This window comes from Pteropus vampyrus, unplaced genomic scaffold, assembly GCF_000151845.1.
Source record: "Pteropus vampyrus isolate Shadow unplaced genomic scaffold, Pvam_2.0 Scaffold152, whole genome shotgun sequence".
Lineage (NCBI taxonomy): Eukaryota > Metazoa > Chordata > Mammalia > Chiroptera > Pteropodidae > Pteropus > Pteropus vampyrus.
In genome coordinates, this window is record NW_011888933.1 from 3560252 (window position 1) to 3581115 (window position 20864).

General features: G+C 36.7%; 1 protein-coding gene across 1 annotated transcript in view; it reads right to left on the reverse strand.

Annotated features, from left to right (window-relative positions):
• The window catches only part of PARD3B (par-3 family cell polarity regulator beta), a 948153-nt gene that overhangs the window by 373665 nt on the left and 553624 nt on the right, over positions 1–20864 (reverse strand). Inside the window, exons 11-13 of the mRNA XM_011369686.2 lie at positions 18788–18973; positions 5815–5985; positions 1439–1571 (exon numbers count right to left, since the gene is read on the reverse strand). Of these exons, the coding sequence (XP_011367988.1) occupies positions 1439–1571; positions 5815–5985; positions 18788–18973 (490 nt within the window). The remainder of the gene's footprint in view (positions 1–1438; positions 1572–5814; positions 5986–18787; positions 18974–20864) is intronic.

The following is a 20864-nucleotide window of genomic DNA, read 5'->3' on the forward strand; positions in this document are numbered from 1 at the left end:
TTCTTAGTATCAAGTGAAAGGACTTCAACGGTTTCAAGGGATCGATGTAGGACAGGGACCATGCTGTGTGATTCAGGGAATGAACTTGAGTCAGAGAGATAGGAGTTGAATCCGGGTTCTGCATGGATCAAATATGTATGTGGTCTTTGGTTAATAATTTACTCTCTCTGACTTTCTATTTCTTCCTCTGTAAAATGAGAATAATAACATTACACACTTCGAGTGTGCATGTAAATTGCTTAACACAGTATCTAACAGACAGTAAACACTTAATAAATGGTCACAGCTGTTGTACTACTCTTACTAAAATGGAGGAATTCAGAGGAAAAAACAACATCCCATTCTGATGAAACAATTTAATCTACAAGAACCTCAGATTTACAAATCCGTTCTGATGGAGTGATCTCAGAGTTTAGAAATCGTTCCCACATAGTTAAATTTTGCTAACATCTTAGGTATAAATAAGGAATTGATTACATAAACAGTACCTCTATTCAATAGCATACTTATATGACTACTGAATGTGATGCTGTAGAATACTTACTGACATAGTAAGACGTTCATAATGTGTTATTAATTTAAAAAGCAATTTCCTAAACATTATATATAGTATATTTCATTTTCTCTTCACTTTATATACACATATTTGAAGAAAATACTTGAAATTTATACATAAAAATGTTATTGATTAGTAGCTTTGATAGAATTATCAGTAATATTAGACTTTCTTTTTGTTGTTTTCCTCCAAATTTTTTGTAATGACTATGTATTACTTTTACAATACAAAAACTAAAGTTATTTAAGAAGGGAGATGAAGGAAAATAAAATAATTTTCTTGGTGACCTAAAGTATAATTTTTGAAAAACAAAGGAGAAAACCCAAGCTTTTTACATCTAGAGCTTTACTAGAAATGTGATCCAGGTGAAGACGATGATGAGGGAAGGAGCACAGCGAGACCATAACAAGAACATTCCGACTGTCACCTAATGCTCTTGGTTTGTGGTAGGGACCACACTCTGAGAACCAAGCATAAACCTGTGAATCACGTTATGACCATTTTACCATATTAGTCCACACACAGTTTTTTTTAAAGTTTATTAGTTATTTATACTTCTTAATTTCCAATATTAAAAGATTGTTTAAAAAATAACAGTTTGCCATTTTGTTTCTCCAGTCATGGTTTGTTTTATACATAAGCCTTTATGTTTGGAGCATCAAGCATAGAACTGTCACTTAAACTGGAAGCCATGCCAGGAATCCACTTCCCAACCTCTGAGTCAGCTCTCCTACCTATTTCTCAGTGTTCATGACTCTGAGCAACAAAATCTGTACTTAGTTTAATTACCTCTCCTTTGTTTCTATTTTTTAAAAATAAAAACACACTCGTGTTTTTTTTCTTTTACATCATTGCAGTGGATGAAAATGGAAAGACCCTTACCTCTCTGTTTGTCTTGTGGACTGTAAGTCCCAAACGGATGCAATGTACTGTTATCATTCTTCCTGGAGGTGGTTACAGCATTTTGACAGTTCTCAAAGCATGATTTAGAAAATGCCCCATATTCTGCAGGCTCCTAAGGGATAAAAATAAAAATTGCATTTGCTTTTCTAATATGTTCCAACTTGATCACTGGGAGCAAAGGAAAAGAATGATCAATTTATGAATAATCTGTCAAGAGTCTACTGCATATAAATCCTCAATTGTGGAAAATCAAAATGGCCCTATCAGTTAAAACATTTTTGAATATGAAATAAAAAATACTGACGATGTGGTGCTAAGGCTTAAGAGTGCTAAGAGCCAACACAAAGAAGGATTAACTTTATTATTTTTTTCCCCCACTTACAACTGGCTTCTTTCAAATTTTCTTCCATCTGGGAGTACAGCTTGTGGCAGTGTCGACACAAGAATACAGTTCATGCCAAGGGGGTTTCTGTGCCAACCAGCTGGTTCCTCTCTCTCTCCCTTGGTGACTAAGTGCATATGCTCTAGGACAAGTCAGAACCCAAGCAGGCTTGCCACGGAAATGCCATGAGGGTGTCCCACTACAGACACTGGGTCTTTTTGGCCAGGAGCTAAAACAAACTGCTGTGACCATGACAGACAGTGGTTCTCCTGAGATATCTTTCTCATTTTTTTCTTTGTTTTCCATTCCTACTTGGATTTTGACAGTCTGTAAACAAATTCACAGTTTCCTTAAAACTGCTGTATCCAGGATAACACGCCCACAAGCCATGTTTCACAGGCGTGGGTGAGATAATAGGAGGGGGCGGATTAGAGAGAGCTATTTGTTCAAGAGGATTGGGGTGCAGAGAACCCGGTTTTGCTCTTGCTCATATTATGTGTCTTCCTAAAAGCTTTCAAGGAAGACATGTGGAGGCTATCTCATGGCTGTGCCCTTGACCAGTTGCGAGAGGAACATATCACTAACAGAAACAGAGATCTGATCCCCAAAGCTCTTTCCTTCTGAGAAAAGCATCTGGCCCAAACAATCATTTGATTTATACTTTCCTCTTTAGTTACACAACTCGGTATCCTTCTAGTTAAACAAAATATTTAAAATATTCAATTTATGCATTCTTAACAATTAAAATGTTTTCAGCTGCTGAAGGTCCTTTAGCTTTTTGTCAAGGCTTATAATGCTTTTTTCACATCCGATGTTTTCATACCCTTCGCTTCTGTACTGCTAGTCAAACCAATGCTGGGACTCAGGCAAATGACTTATAAATTAAAGCTGGAATCCTGGCAGCAGGAGAGGTAGGACTTACCTGGCTCAGCCTTGTGCTCTGATTTAACAACAAGAACAACAAAAATTTTTTTCTGCTTTCCCAGCTCTTTGATAAATGACACAATCGATATCCCAACATCTGATCGGTAACCAGCCTAATTAAAGTATTCGGCCTGTAAAATAGAGCTGTCGTGGAGCCCTCCATTAGTGTCCTGGCCAATAAAAAATATAATGGATTTTAAAACATATTCTGCTTCTACCAAGATGGGCCTTCAGCAGTGAGAGAAATGTTTTGGGAAAGAGGGGAAAAAAAAAAACAGGTCATAACCCATTTTTTAATACCGAGTCTCCAGGCTCAAATAGAATTACAATTGAACCTCAAGCTCATCCTTTGAAAAACATGTTTCTGTTTAAAATGATTTTGATTCAATCAAGGGCTCATTATGTATTCTTCAGGAGGTCCTCATCAAAACTGTTTACGTATCTTGTACAGCTGGGTAATGTGGGAAAACACCCCAACAACTATATATTTTGACTTTTCTTAAGTAGCTTCTTCAATTTTTTTATATCAATATAAGGATCAAGTAACCATTTTGGTATTCTTGCCAAGTCTAACTAATTGATTTGCCTGAACATATGAACACTGCTGAGACCTTTTTCTAGGTTACGGATGCTTTTTTATTGTACCTAAGGGTGACTGCTGTTGCACAGGAGAATATACTGAAAACATGAGCACATAACATAAGCTTTGACTTATTAAAACACAGATTTGGGAGATCAAATAGTTGCAGTTTTTTTTTTTTTCCAATTTAATAAACATTAGTGTACATTAGGCTGGTGTCTTTATAAGAAAAAAATGCTCTTTAATTTATATGGGTAGCACAGAGATTCTCAATAGCTGAAGTCAAATGCCTGCTTATCCCCCAAGGAAAGCATGTAAATATTAAAAAACAACAACAACAACAACAACAAACAACTAAGAATGGATCTTGTTTAAATGTTCTCATAAAAATTGCTTTTTGTTCCATTTCTTATTCCCAATTGATTCCCTAGTGAACTATATTAACAAGATATTTCTGAGGATGGGCAACACACTGAAAGTTTAGTACTTTCTTTTGATGGTATAACTGCCAACCCACCCCAGAGTGTGAGAATTAAAATAAAAAAACCCTGTAATAAAGGAGAATGAAAATGATAAAATGTCTCGACTAGATGAGCCACAACACAGAACACTTATCCACTAAGCATTCATATGTTTTAGAGAAAGACATGAAATTAGGGAAGATGAGAGGTGGGGGGATAACTAGCTCTTAACAACCGTATTCAATTTTTTCTTCTGGCTCACTGCACAGATATGGTATTCTACAGCAGTGTCCTTTAGACTTTTCTATTAGTTGAGGTATCTTTGTCCCAATATATCTTAAGTGAGATCAAATACCCAGATGCACAGATAAGCCATCCTTCACGCCCATCTCCAACAACTGGGTTCCATAAAGTTCTAGGACTCTAGAGTAAGAACCAAATGAAACCAGAAGGGAGCCAATTCTCTCATAGATGGAAGCAATAAATAAGGGTTTTATAACTATGTACATAAGTAAAATCCATTAAATATTCATGGAAGCCTCTCTGTCACTTAAGCAGACACAAATGTTGAAATCGAGTTGGCTCATTATATATAGTCTCCAGTAATTGGCCAATTTACATTTATTTAACATTTACAAGGTTATATAAAGACGAATGAAAAGGTACCTTTACTCCTTTCCAATAGCTGATAATATAGCAAAGTATGTTACAGTTTATGTTTACTACTTCAGCTTACTCTCTCAGGTGAAGTAGGTCTCAGATGCAACTTTTATTCATTCAACAATATTTGTTGTCTATGATATGCTGGGAAATGAGGATACATTGAGAGATGAAACAGAGAACAGTATCTGTCATCTACAAGTACCAAGCACTCAACTATGTCTACCTTTGCATAGCCAGAAAATGGCCAACCTGGGATTTTAACTCAAGCAATCCAAAACTCTGGGGCCCCAGCATTTAACTACTATGAACCCCAACTATCTTCTACTCTTGATAATTTGAAAATTCTTATATATTTTTTATTTTTAAGTTGAACTTATTATTAAAACCAATATTTTATATTAGTGTGTTTTTAAAAGTATTCTATTTTAATTTTGCATGTTATTGTATTACACGAACATTATCTGTCCTTAGAGAATATATGTGAGATTTGTTCGTGTTTTTCTTAACCCTTAACTACCATCAAATTTTTTCTTCTTGTCTTTTCTTAAAAGGACTTTAATGGGCATTTAATAATTATTCTTCATATAGAAGAGAAAATAATGTTAATATAATTTTATAATGTGCTATGTAATTGTATAATTATATAATATAAATATAATAATATAATTGTGAGTGAAATGTTTAGAGATATGAGCATTCAATAATATTTTATGTTTATACTTCATGTATAAGTAAAAATATTCTTTATATAAAAATCTGTAAAGAAATCATGATAAAAATTTCAAGAATATTTAATTAAAAAACATTTATTATTTAATAACATGAAGCAAGCAGCTTGCTTAATAGATCAAATTTTAAGATAGTTAAGTCCCAGTTCTAGACTATTCATGTGCACATTATGGGGAGAATATAGACAGCTGTCTGCATTATAATGATCTTCATATTGAGCACTGTACATATCTGATTAAGAAATATCTAAGGTATAGACACTGCTAACATGTCAATCAAAAAGTATACAAAGATATTACAGACTTAATAATTTATCATGTGAATAAAACCTTATTCATAAAGTCCAGTGCTCTAGAAATTTCTGGGGAAAAAACTAGACAATATGGATCTGTTGTTACGTTTGATAAATTACTTATTTTATATGCATATTTTTACACCTTCTAGTTATGCCTAAAATATACAACCACCTGCTCACCACATAAATCCATCAGAACTCTTCTGGGGCATATTTTTCCAATTTCAGAATTCATATGAGTCTACCATACTAGTGATGAAAATCTGCATATTCATGTGGCCACTTCGGCAATTTTCTGAGGGAAATAAAGATTTGCATCACCTCCATCGGTCTCTCTGGCCTCCTCAGAATCACCAGCTGGATCATCCCTCGTATGTTTCCTTCCATGGACATCGATCGCCTAAGTGTTTCCATAGCTTCGTGGTTGGACTTTCCCAAAAGAGATTCCCCACTAACTGCAATCAGCTGGTCATTCATCCGCAGACGGCCATCCTAAGGCAGAGGAAAGAAAAATAGCATTAAACAAAGAAAAGAGTGGCGATGACATGTGGCTGTTTCAGGGGAAAGTTTCAAGTTTAAATATGAAAAACAAAACAAAACAAAACAAAACAAAACAAAAAACCTCAGCTATTAGGAATGATTTATTTTCTATGGCAGAAAAAGGTTCTGGAGCTTAACAAATAGTCACAAATATAAATAATAATGAATAACGTGAAAGTGTTTTTTAGAAATCTTAGGTCCTGAGATAGAATAATTTTGACATTTGTATAACGTCTCTTACCTAAATCTTTGGCAAGTATACTAACCCGGTCTGATTCTGCCATTTGCTCTGGCAGAGACCAGGAAAGGGGATTTGGATATAAAAGGAAGTAGTCATATGGCTCGAAACAAGGGTTTTCATTTTCAGGCAGAGAGAGACATCATGCTTAAATATTGTGTTCTTGACAGTGGTAATGTGTCTCCTGATAACATTGCTACCTCTACTGAGTAGTGTTGAATAAAAAAATTCTCATGTAATTTTCTCTAACACAACCAAAAAGTTTCCAGTCTGCTAGTTTGCAAAAGAACATAGAGGTATGCAGTGAAGGACCAATTTTCTATGATAGCTTCTGGTAGAAAAGCTTGAGAAAGAGAATTTGAGTCAAGCTTTTTGCAAGGAGGTTATGACTGATGAGGACTTTTACTCAGAACCTCTAGGAAAGAACAGAACTTCAGGGTATGGATAGGCAGTCCAGACTCTAGTCTAACTCAATTCTAGGCATGTCACCTTCAGCCAGAAGTCTTTCACAAGCTGGAGTCTTGCAGTAGCTAACGAATTGGGATGCCAGTTCTGCCAACAAAAAAATTTAAAGCGACTGTGGTGCATGTGCCCAACAGGTAGCCTGGAAAGAAAAATGCTTAAAATATTGACAGTAAGATAAGGGACATTATGTCTTAAACCTGTTTTACACTAAGGTACAAAGTTCTTGCTATGAGGCACAGATGTAACTTTAGGAATGTTATGCTGCTGCTGCTAAGAAATTTAATGGAAATAACAGTAGGTGTGTATAAAAATTTACCTTCCATCAATTATCTCAAGTGATTCTCATAGAACTCAAGAAGTTAGATTAATGTTTCTATTCACATTTTTATAGATAAGGAAACGGAGGCAGGCAGGGAAGTAATGTAACTTGGCCTAGGTCACAGACGCAAGTCAGAGACAAATCGACTCAAGTTCAGGTTTTCTGAACCCTGTCTCTTTAGTCTCTACAAAAACTTCCTTGTTACTCCTCTCTAGACAACAGTTGTGCAACACTAAAGTAGGGGGAAAATATGAAAGAGTATTTGTGGTTAAGAGTATTCTAGGATCCATGTTCAATTTAACAGAATGAAATGCAAAAGAAAAATGATCCTTAAGAAAGTAGAAAACCAGACATACAGTGGACAATAGGACCAACCATACAGCTTTGAGAGAGAAATCCTGTGGACAAGTTGATAAGCTTTGACTAATGCAGTGGCAGAAGGTTGGAGGAAGTTCTTCTGCTGACAGCAGGGAAAAAAGCGGGTGGTGAGAGCTGCTATGGGGAGCAAATGCCCACGTGGAGATTCACTGCTGGAGGGTGTCTTGGCTACCTAGAATTCCGGAGGCCACCCAAAGGAGCATAAGCCCACTCGATGGAGAAACTGAGATGGCAAGGCAATGAGCTCAACAGAGAAAAGTGGAAAATCAGAGCTGTAAAATGTCTGAGTGGACTGCCTCAGCAGAGCATAATGTTCCCTTCCTTCTTGTTTTCCCACTCCACTTAACCTTTACCCTAACTTAGAACAAATCTGGAAAGGAGATTTATAGGAAAGGTCAAACAAGAAAGAAACCTCTTATAATATTATTGACTATATTTCCTATGCTATACTTTATAATACTGTACTAACTAATATATGATGCCAGGTGGGTTCGAGACTTATCAGGGGGATCGCCTATAAATTACATAATGTCTAACCATGCTATACACCTAAAACTAATATGAAATAATATTAAATGTCAATTGTAATTGAAAAAATGACATAAAAAAAATCTCTTCATTTCTCTTATCTAATTTTGAATGAGGTACATAGGAATAAGAGTAAAGTTACTGGAAGTGGGGCTAAAAACAACCTTAGTGATTTAGTCCCATGAAGTGAGACAAGACTCAAGAAATTATTCTATTTTCGCATTTAATGAAAGGAGGGCGATTGGGCTGAATCTTGAGAAGATGGTTAGGAGGGTCACTAAAAACCTTTTTAGGATGACTGGAGACAGATGTGTGGTTTTTAAATAGCTGGAGGAAGCAAAAGGGTTGGATCAAGATCCTAGCTCTGTAACAGGAAATGAGGTCGAGTGTTGGATTTGTAGAGGCTTAGTTTCGGCAGGACACCTCATCCTCTACAACAGGAAGAAGAAAGATAAAAATGGAAACTTTATGAATATTTCTAGAATGGAGGGAATGAAATCTGAGCGAGATCCCACCTAGTGAACCTTCTCTGTGAAGTATAGGACAAGGTCCGCGTGAAGATAAACCAAGAGAAAAGCAGATGTAAAAAGAACATTTTTACATCATAAACAGGTATTAAGGACAAACTTTTATTTTCAGCTACCTTCCAAGTCTCAAGCATGCAGAACTACACTGAAGTAGAACATGTTTGCTTTATCCAAGTACCAAACAAAGAGGCAGGTCAGGTCACCCCAGGGCAGCTGGAATTTTTTTTTTGAAGACATTCACATTCATCATAAGCATCACTGGAGAGCTGTGGGTGCAATAAAAAGACACAGACTCGCATTTTCAGGCTTGGCTAGTCTGTTGCTATTGGTGTGTGCTCTTTTTTTTAATAAGATAAATGGTGGGTAATTTCCTTAATGGCGATGCCAGTAAGCACCATGTTGTCCTAACATTTAGAATATAATCACAGAATTTAGAGCTGGAAAAGTCCTTAGTGATCATCTTGTCCAACCTCTTCTGTGTACAGATAAATAATGTGATGTCCAAAGAGGGTGAGAAACAATTTATTGAACGCCTCTTAAGAGAAGCCACTTCCGCATAGATTAGGATACGGTCAGCTAGTTAAGGTCAAAGCTGGATCAAAATAGCCCAAGTCCTGACTTCTCAGCACTCCCTAGGCACTAACCATTCTGTCTTCTAAAAAGATGACAACGCCTAATCCCTAAGGGAGTAATGCTTCATGAAAAAAAGGTTTTTGAAACTAGAGAGGACAGTATGTTACCAGAGATTTCCTGGAAGAGAACCTTATATAAAAGCCGGTCAGAGGACAAAAGATGTGAAGACAGGAGAGGGTGTTGGGGGATGGAGAGCAAGGAAGCGAACTAGAAGAGGGAGGAAAACCCGTCTACTTATCTAGCTATCTACACATGCATATCTAGGTTTAGTCTTGATCTAAAATGCAGTTGATTCAAATAAGAACTCACCCACTACCCCTCACAATTGTGTATGTCCATTCTGCTTTGGAACATTTTTAACAAGTAGATTTTTACAGTTTTATTTTTTTCTATTAATATTATGTTTAAGTAAATACTTAGGCATGAGAATGCTAACTCTCAATTGATTTTATATAAGGCAATTCGACTATCCAGGGATATTGCTCAGTAATTTTAGGGTATTTATTTCATTATAATCTGGACCATGCTTACATTGTTAAAGAAAAAAAAAAAATCCCTTTCTGTTGTGGACTGAGTGTTTGCATGCTGAGATCGTAATGTCCAAAGTGAGGTTATTAGGAGAATGGAGCCCTCAGGAATGCGATTAACGCCCTCATGAACGGCCTGGGAGAGAGCTCCCATGCCCCACCTGCCAGGTGAGGTTCCATCAAGATGTCCATCTTATCCGTCCATCAGCCTGAAGCGGGGGCTCTTACCAGATATCAAAACTGCTGGTGCCTTATCTTAGACTTCCGACTCCAGAATCATGAGAAATAAATTTCTGTGGTTTTTAAGCCGCCCAGTCTATGGTAATTTGTCATGGCAAAGCAGACTAAGGTACCTTCCTTCCTACTTTACTCGTTTCAGACTCCAGATCAAAATGACAGCAACTACTCACCTCATCTCTGACAAACTCATAACCAATTCTATCCATCTTCAGTGTAGGAGGGAGCAGAGGAAGTTCCCAAAGAGGAAGGGAAAAAGAGGAAAGAGAATAGAGTAAAGATAAGAAGTAACTTCCTCAGGGCACTTTTGGACAAATAAAAACTGCTATGAGATTTAGAATTTCTTCATGTTCTGGGATGCTTCAAATTGTCTCATCAGGCCTAACCTGGTTCTAATGCAGGAAAAAGGTGGACTGGAAAACACAACGTTTGAGTATTATATCTTCCTTTTACTGAATATCTAATAAAGGCCAGTCCTTGTGCAAATATTTTGCATATGTTCTCTCATTCATTTCTTACAAAAACTCTGGGATGGATATATATCCTTCTGCTATTTAAGAGGTATAAAAATGGAGGCTCCGAGAAATTAAGTCAAAGAATACTAGCATGACCAGGTCTTCATGTGTCTGAGTCAGACATATACCCATCACGCTATGTTTCTTCTAAAATCAGAGTTCTAGAGATGATTAAAGGTACAATTATTAATAACAATTATTATTAATGAATTTCTATTTTGTGTAGTCATTGTGCTAAACCTTTTATGTGCACTAGACAATTTAATTCCGACAACAATCCTATACATTGGGGACTATAGCCCCATTTTATAAAAAAGAAACCAAGTATCACGTGAGTTAAGTGCATTATTACAAGTCACATGTCTAAAAGCAGATTTGAACTAGGTCTGGGTCACTCTGAAGTCCATGTTTCAACCACTTTGTGACTGATCCTTGTCCTTTATGGGTTCTTAGACTCTTCTGAGAATCTAATAAATGCTGCAGATTCTCCTTCTTAAAAGTAAATATTTACACAAGCGTTTCTCCACAGCTGCACATTTGGACCAGATAACTCTTTGTAGTGGGGGGTAGTTAGGAGGATGTTTCAAGTGCCCACTGAAGCATATCCATGATTTCCAGGGGGTCCAGTGCCCTTGTAGTTCAGCCCCATTCAATGGTGCCTGGGTACGACTTCTGCCATGATTACTGGTGACATTGCATAGCTTAATCCATGTTTTTGGGCCAATTACTTATGAGGCCCTTTTACTTCTAAAATTCTCATGAATACAAAGGGGAGAGAAAAAAAAAGGCCATGGTAGAGAACGAGCCTCTGCAAAACAGGAGACAAGCATGAGAGAGTGGGCTGGCTTTCCCAGGGGTAGCTGGCTAGGGCCCAAAGCCAGTCCGCATTAGGCCATGGTGTTGAGAGGATTAATCATGACCAGATGTCAGCTCCTGCCTCTGCATGTTTCTATAGGGGCCCTCGTTGAAGTCTTCTGGGGTATTATCAACACCAAGGGCCCAAACCCGAAGCCTGGCTTTATTTTGCAAAGCAGGATTTCCCTGCAGTGAGGTAGGACTCTAGGTAGATGGCTCCTGATAGAGGTAGAGGACTGTCCTGAATAAAACTGTCTCAAGGCCTTAAAATCACTCCATATCAACATCTGCCTACAGTATTTTTTTGGGGAAAAAAAAAATTCGACCTAGGAAAAAAGCTTGCATTCCAGATTGAAATCATTGAACTTCACTTAAAAAGAGTAGCAATGAAAGGAACAGAGTAAATAGAGATTTTAAAGTACAGATTTTAAAACAGATGGCGAATAAAGAAGGTTGGTAAGAGCAGACACATGTAAATTCTTGTCTTGAAGAGTACCTACCTATGTCAGTGTTTTACAACGTCTGCCCTAACACAATTCCTACCAATATGAATGGTGGCATTCTTCCCCAATCAGAGCTCTGTTTTCTAGAGACAGAAAATTGCATTCTGGTGCACACACCATGGTGACTTGCCCCACACTCTTCCTTCTGTCCAAAATGTCCTTTTTATTCCTGCTCACCTGATGAATATCTATTCATCCTTCCCTATAAGGCCCAGCAACTGCCTTTCATTCATAGTTTTCTGCATAGGCAGAATTAATTGCTTCATCATCTCGATACCCATGATACTTTTATTTTTGTCTACCATAACCCTTATCATATTAGAGTTTTTATATATTAATTTATTATGCTACCACCTCCCTAGATTATGGAATGAGTCCTCTTATGTTTCCTGCCTCCATTCTATTATATATTACATAACTCACTGCAGATGTTCAAAAAATGCTTGCTAAGTTGAGTCACTTGAGAAATATTTCATTCAGGTGCTTTGGGCCTGGTGTAAGTTTCAAGTACAACAGACAAATCGTTTAATTTACAAACTGCAGGTATTCAAGATTCGTGAATCCAGGCTGGCGTGGATACAACCAGCACATGTTCTGAGAACCTTTCTAGTTCTAAATGTGAAGCCTGATTACTTTCTGTGAACTGGCCCAATATTCTGTTGTTCAGTTACTGTAAAATTTTAAATTTATTTATTGAATGTAGCCTCACTTCATTTCTATGCAGCAAACCAGTGAAGTTCTAGCGACATACCATTTACTCAGCACCTGTGGCATATAAGACTTATTTTTTTAAAGATAACTGGAGTATTTTTATAGTATCATAATATACATAATCAAACCACTCTGACATGTTTTCAAAATGTATTATAATTCTTTCCATTTTAAACACCTTCTGGAAGCATAATGGGCATAGATAAATATTTGTAACTTATAGCTTTTATTATAGTCATTAGTGACTCTTATAATTTCCCCAGCAATAAGTTTCAGAAGCACAGACAGATTCATCACAAATATTCACTGGCCTATTATGCAGTAATAGCATTCTGTACTTGTTTTATAATTTTTCTGTCTTCTGTCATTTCAGTTTCCTCTCCATCCCTTCCTATCTCCTTCCTGATTTTCTGTTTGAAGTTTACTTTGGCTTAGAAAACTGGATAATGAAAAGCTTACTAAAGCATATGTGTTGTACACGAATCAAGAAGATTCTGCATGAATGCCAAACTGCATTAGAATTTCAGAGGTCTCTTCAACTTATTTACTGAAAGATGAAAAAATAAACTATGCTCTTGTTTGTGCTATGATTGTTAAAAGTCTGGTCACTAGAAAAATGGGTCCAACGCAAGATGTCTAGGACAAAACTCTGAGCACATTATAAATATGCCTATAAATACTTATTATGAAGGTGAATATAACTTTCAGGCTAAAGGCATTATTTTCAGAGTCAAAGTATCATCATCATGGGATATCAACTTTTGTAGATTATAATTTCCTTTTCGATTAGGTCTACCAGCTCAAGCCTTTTCAGACAATCATGGAGTCCGAAATATACATCAAATTGAGGCAGAATTCCAAAATGTTATCCAACATGGTATAAATTTACTTCTTATTTGCATATCTATGTATGAAATAAAAAAATGTGAAAGTGATAAATATGGGTAAGAAAAGTAATGATTGATGCTAGTGATGTGGGATTTTACAAGTAAGGTTATATTATATCTTTATAAAATAAAATAGTTACTATTGCAGAAAATTCATATAGTCAGGCTTCTCATTTATGGGAATGTTATATACTAACAATCTATTAGTATATACTAACAGATTGTTAGTATATAATCTGTTAGCATATAACATAATGCAATCTGTTAGTATATAACATAATGCATATAGTATATAACATTATATGTTAGTATATATATTAAATGTTACATACTAACATTTTTGGTTTTTCTTAAAGAAGATTCGTTAAAAATAATTGGTATAACATAAATGATCAGACTGTATGGTCTTTTTGTCAAAGATAAAAAACTGAAAGACATGACTCCTGGTAATGATCTTTACGGTTTTCTACCAGTAGAAAACATTACCAAATTTAAAGAAAATGAATAGTTGAAGAAATCATTTAACATTAGTGTTCCTTAAAATGCTGTCCCTTTTATCTCCCTTTGAATTCATTAATTCTAGATCTGACACATGATTTATAGATACCAGCACTGACGGTGGTGGAAATTAGTCACACTGGGAACTCCTTCTGGACTCCTGTTAAGAGCTTGGATGCTATTAAATGTTCCCATTACGAAGAGACCTGAAGATTCAGAAGCACCATGGTCCCAGAAATTCTAGAACTGTGTAGTCTCTCCTCAAATTCATATTTTAGTCATTTTAAAAATAGGATATTGCTTATATTATATAAAACTTTTTCTTTTACCAATTACTAAATAGTGTAGATTATGAAATTCTGCATCTCTCAGAGGGAAGTATTCCAAATTTACTAAGCACACAGGAATCGAATCACTTAAATTATGCCTATTTCATATTCTGAGTGCATGCATTTGCAATTAGCAATGTCAGGCATTTTTCTTTCATTTAATTTCATCATCATCAAGTAGTATTTATTAAGCACAAACCCGGCTAATTAATTTTCTCGAAAATAACAGGTATTCTTAAATTCATTCTCTCTATTTAAGAGCTCTTAAATAATCTACCTGATACATGACATTTTTCCCCTTAGCAAAAATTGTCTTTGAATTTTACTTTTTACCTAATTATTTCAAGGTTTCCACAGGACACATTCTAGTCCCAAAGTCAGTATATTTAAAAAAAAAAAAAAACTCATTCAGAATTGGTAAAACAGACTCTCTGAGGTTTCTGTTCTTACTACAGCATGTTAGTATTCTACTTTAGTTTTTAAAACTACCACTATTCTAGTTATACATTTTTTTTTCTAAAAATGATTCAATTTTAAGGTTAAAAAAATAGAATTTCAAGACTGTGTGTGCTTCTCCAGAGAAAAGGAAAAGCTAATGTTTATGTGGATTTTGGGAAAAGAGATAATTTTTTCGAAGTATTTTTTTTCTATCTGCAAGAAAGACAGTTTTTTTTTTTCATTTAACAGTGACAGTACTACATTCATTTTAAATTCCCACCACAGAAGTGAAATTTTAGAAAAGCCTTCTCGTGAACATCCTAATTTCATTCCAGCCATAGTCCTTGGGTCATAAGAAATTAACATATACTTGTATCTAGCATATTTTGGTTCTGTAAGCAGCTACATGGTACTCCAGGGGCAAATGCCCAGGAAGAAAGACAAACTAAAATGAAACTACAGACATATAGTAATGCATGTTATTGTTTAAGCACATTAGTATCGATACTCTAGTTGTATTTGGCTGTTATAGTCACTGGTCACTTTGTACATGGCAAAGTTCAAGGGATGCTTCAGAGAGGTCCACGGAGAACTCTGTATGCGAAAGTGGTCTGAGATGGAAAATGTGTCCTGACACTAGCAGGAAGTTTCTGGGCTTTGCTTCTTGATAAGGCAGACTGGAATTTAAATATTTAAGCATTTGGGATAATTCTGAATGGAGTTTGCCCTTAGAGGAGTGAGGGATTCACTTCCGAGATGGAATCCTAGGATAGCTGAATGCTCTTATTTTCAAAAAGAGATTTACATCTCTATTTGAAATGACTCAAATAAGAGCTGAAATGATAGAAAGCAGTAAGTAGTCTGAAAGGTAAGGAAGGGCAGGGGCGGGGGTGGGGGGAGGGGTGGGAGTGGGGAGAAGAAGCCCTCAGTTATGGTCACAGTCATTCAGAGGTTTTACATCTGGCAATGTACCTTTGTTTATACCAACAGAAGCCCCCAGGAGAATACAGCACACAGAATCCACAGGAAGAATCTGGTCATACTTTTCAAAGTAGTTTAGTTTTCAAAAATCCACCTTCCCTAAAGGAAAAAACACCTTGAGAACCAATTAGTGGAATGAAGGGCCAGGAGAAAAAGATCCTGCTCTGGTAGAAAGATTATTTTGTTGATTTCAGGTAAAAACCTAGGGCCAGATGCTAAAGCTGGATGTTCCCCATGCTTATCTCCCCTTGCCCCAGGGATATGCAGTCTGTTACATTTGTATCTTCTGAACAGGGACAGGAACAAAGTCTCAAAACAATTTTTGTAAAACATAATCTTGAATCACAGAACAGGCAATTTTCTGAGGAGTAACAGTGGATTACTGGGACAGCAGAAAGAAAATAGAATAATTCTTTCCTCCTTCCTTCTTTTCTTATTTCCTTCCTCCCTCCCTTTCTCCCTCCTTCCTTCCCTTCCCTTATTTTCTTTACTTTTTTTTTTTTTCTCTAGTTAATCAGATTTCTTGTGAGCAACCCTCAGGCCTCTACCCTTTAGACTGCAAAAAGTAAACAAGACAAATGGGTACTAAACATTCACAGTGAGGCTAAATTCATGATTGATGCCTCTTCCTGTTTAAGATCTGCTATAAATATGTTGTCCAGTGGTTTCTAATGGTGTGATTGTCTGACTCAGCAGACCAGTGTCAGGAAAGAAATTTACATAAATGAAAAGTAAAATCTTTCTGCAAGAAACAGGACTGTTAGAAACTGCTTAGGTAAGAAGATGCTCACTTTCACAAACATGGATGTTAAACATATTAAACCAGCTTGCCAAATCTGCTTGAACTTAAGTTACTGCCCATAAGAAAGCTAAGACGTTTGCTTTTAATTTCCAAAAATTCATTTCAGTTTCAATTTTACTTGGAATAAATTCTGCAATCAGAGCTGTCATTAGCAATAAGAATGATATCAAGCTGGTGTCCACAAACAGGACTAAGACTCATCTTCAAACACAACACATGCTTAGATGGCTTGGCTAAGAATGACAAGCATGATGCCAGATAATTCCAGGGCAACAGCCTCTGATCTCTAGGAATATGAATGGATCAGATGACAGAGCATTCATCGCAGGGCAGCAGAGTACATGATCTGATGTCGGACTGCCTTGGTTCAAACCTTTGTTAAAGCACTTTGACTATGTGCCCATAAGCCTTATATGGAGAGGCACCAACCTGCAATTTCCCTTTGATGAAATGACATGATAATCCAGGGTGAATGTAAAGAATACAATTAGAGGAGCCACCTGAAATACTTCTCATGCTGTCCAGCATATAGCGGCACTAAGAACAATGAACGTTATTTGCTGTTGCTGCTGTTATTACTATTATTGTTCTTCTGCTCCTGGTTATGCATTTCTATGCCAGATTGAAGAGTCTAATAGACGGATGATAGGCATCATCAATTCTTCACCCTTCTCTGTGCCCAAGTCTTTGTAACAGCTTCACTGTGGGTGGACTGTGTTTCTCCGCACCTTAGACTGACCTTGGATTCAACCATATCGCTGTTTTGACCAATGGGGGTGGGGGTGGTATGTGTGTGTGTGTATGTGCGCGTGTGTGTGTGGTGACAGTGAGCCAGTTTGGAGCCCGGAATGTACGAGGCTTCACCCATTGCTACTGGCCTTCTGACACCTCATAACATGAAAAGAACATGCTGTTGCTAGCCTGCTGCTCCAAGGCCCAGGTGAGATACAGGTAGCATACTCAGACTTGTGACCTACAGGGTGACAGAGAGACACTAGCCTGAATCTGAATTCTTGTTGGTGCCCTAGAGAGTCATGAGGGAAATAAAGGCTTACTGAGGTACATTAACTAAAATTTGGTCATTATTTATTATGCGACAAAAGCTAACTGATCCAAGGAGTGTATTAACAAACTGTCTATTCACAATGCATTTCTTATTTCCTAAGGAAAAAGACATTAGCTTAGTTATCTAGGTCTGAAACTAAAGTGGAATGGTAAGTGCAAGAAGAAAAATGCTTGAACAAAGCCGAGAATCTAGGACCATGGGTGTTCCTGTAAACCCTAACTAGGCCTTCTTGGCTTTTGTATGGGAGATGCCACCCATTATTAATATTGAGATTATTTTTAAATGGCTAAGATTTATTGAAAGTTTATTATAGGCACTGTGCTATGTAGGCACTTTATATATCTTGTCTCTTTTTGTCCTCACAGGAGCACCAGGAGGTAGGCAATACTAATTTCACTTCTTTTTACAAATGAGACATACTAAGGACAAGTAACCTGCCCACATTCATGGGAGTGAGCATCGTTCAGACAGGATTCAAGCTCAGGAAGTCTCATGTACAGTATGAGGTGACAATGACTGTGAGGACAGCTGATGGGGAGCACTTTGCTGCTTTAATTACATTGTGTGTATAAGTTTATTTAATCCTTAGAACTCTATGAATTAGGTATTATTTATTATCCTCATTGTACAGATGAGGAAATGGGAGGTTAGCAGGTCAAGTTCCTTGGCCACATTTGCACATGCCTAGCAAATGGCAGGGTTGGATCTGAACCCAGGCAGTTTAGAAAACCAGTACATTATACTATGTTAGCAGTTATGATCACACTTCCAAGTCAATGTTAAAAGGCAGAATCTTTCTTTTTCTTTTTGAAATTTATAAGCTCTCCAAGTTCAAAGGCAAATGTGCATTCCCAGCACCATGGTTATCTTCAAGTGTATAAAATGTGATAAACGACCTTTAGTTTATATTACAATCATTCTCAGGTTCCACTGAGCTTTCTTTCTTGCAAGCACAATTTTCTTATTTGCTGCCTTTACACTGATTTATTTTTAGTTTTGTTTTTCTAATTGTGTATTTTTAGGCTCAACTCTGTCAGGTTACAAATTCGGAGTATTTCTAACAGTAATAAAAAAATGCAAGAAAAAATATTAATCATGATGGGTTTTTAGAACTATCTTTAGGAAAGAAAATCAACCACTTAAAATAAGAAAACAGACCACTGATGCTCAGATATGTTCACACACACACTTCCTGAATCAGGCAGGAAAGCCTCTGTGTCCTCGAGCCTTCATACTCTTTCTCCATCCAGTCCTCAAGCACGACAGCCTTATCTCTAAGTACCTTCTCACTGATGTGCAACCATCATTCCTACTCACCTTAAAAGCAGCACCTCCATGGATGATGGATTTGATGAAAATCCCCAAGTCTGTTCCAGTCTCTCGAGATTTGTTCCCTTTCAAGCTCACACCAAGACCAGCAGAACCAGAATCATTCAGGGGGATCTCAAAGGTAAGTTGCTCAGTTGTTTCCAGGGAGAGAGCATAGCAGTCAGGTTCTCCTTTCTGCTGGGAAGAGCGCAAAGAGTGAAGGGAAGAAAGCAGATTAACATTTACACACTCGGATGGCCAAACGCAGACACACTTGGCAAGACAGGCTGAATGGACCTCTAACAGCCGTAATCCTGTTCCCAGCAGGCACAGGCTGGTCTTTTCTCACTGTAGGGGACGAACACCACATCCATGGAGGGGCAGGAGAGTTTTGGGGAATAATTCTTGGTGACGGTCAACAGAGGGGATCCTTTGGCAAGGTAGAGTCATGTTGTTTGAAACACTGCATAAGTATTTAGAAATTCAGCGGAATATTCTCGATAATTAAAGAGGCTGGATGTTAGTCGTGGGGAGTCTTAAGTACCAGAAAGGGCCTTAGAGGTAGTGTGGTTGTAACACCTTCATTTTACAGATGAAGAAACAGAGCTTAGTGTAGAAACATGCTAAAATTGTGAGAAGATATTTGGCTTATATAATTTAAAATATATCATTACCGTGAAAGCAATGCTATTGATAAAGATTACCAATAGAATACAGAGCATTGAAAACATAAAATTTTATTTTAAAGTTAGAAAGATGTGATTTCTAATGGGTATCACTGAATTAAATCTCACTTTGTTAAAACTCAGGCCTTAAGCATGCTTCTTGGGTAGTATAACTCACTAGCAATCAGTTTTTGAACCTAAACAAAAAAGATAATGTACAGCAAATGTTCATGTCCTCTTTGACAAATGATACCTTGCCACGAGAATAGTTGCTCTAAAAAAATACAGAGTAGAGTGGCAAAAGGCACACGCAGGGTTCAGCTACCCAGGAAGAAGCCTGTGGCTAATCACAGTTGGTCCCTAGTGTTTTCAAATATAGAGTAGTGGGAATCGGAAAGTGCTGTCCACATGACAAACTTCGTAGGTGCCCCTTCTGCATCCCTCTCAAGCTTGCAGAAATGTGAACCTTTGCCACAGTTTTAACTGAAAAATCTGAAACCATCAACTCATTCTAGGTTGGTAATTCCTTGCCCTCTGCAATTATGTCTGGAGACTCTCATCTTAAGGTCACTTTGAGGGACTCTTATGTAAAATTACATATTTTAAAAAATCACGGTGAATGTCTGAATGTCAGTCACAAGATAACAACGATAAAATCAGCAGTAGCAGAGAACCCATAACTAACACAGGATTAGGAGGTCTGATCATAGAACCACCAACGTGGCATTTTCAACTCCTACCAAAATAGAAAAAAACCCATGTCTAACTTTAAAGAAATAGTTCCTTCATTTTATTTCATTGCAAATGAAGTTAGCTGTAAATATTTTAACAATAGGTAGTTTCAAAGAAATGAAACTTTATTGTTTAATTTAATAAACAGGTTAGTTTCTTATAACTCATTACATTATTATCTAAGAGAAAATTCCCATTATTTGACTTAAACTAGCTGTCTTTTTTCCAATGGAATGGCAGAGTTAAATACTAAATGTTAAGTATTAGCCTTCAGTTTTGTCTTCCAAAATGCCCTATTTAGAATCCATAACATTTCATAATCATTTACATTTCCAGCCCTCTCTGGGATTTGGTTAATTTCAGTCTAATTAAGTTCTACTGAATTAAAGTATAAATTAAAGAACAGCTGTTCTTACTAGAAGTTTCAGAATACCAGTTTAGAGGAAGACTAGAAAACTTTCCCAGCTTTTTTCTACCAGAGACAAAGTGACACGAGGACAAAGTTTTGCTTGAGTGATACACTCAAACCACTTTATTTTATAATTAAATCAGGTTGTTGGGGGCAACTGTTTAATTCTGAATAAGATCGATGAATATTTGTACTAATACCTTTCATTTACTATATAAGTGGTAAAAACAAAATAGAAGGCAGATGATATTATGGTTATCTTTTGATTTTACCCTTAAAA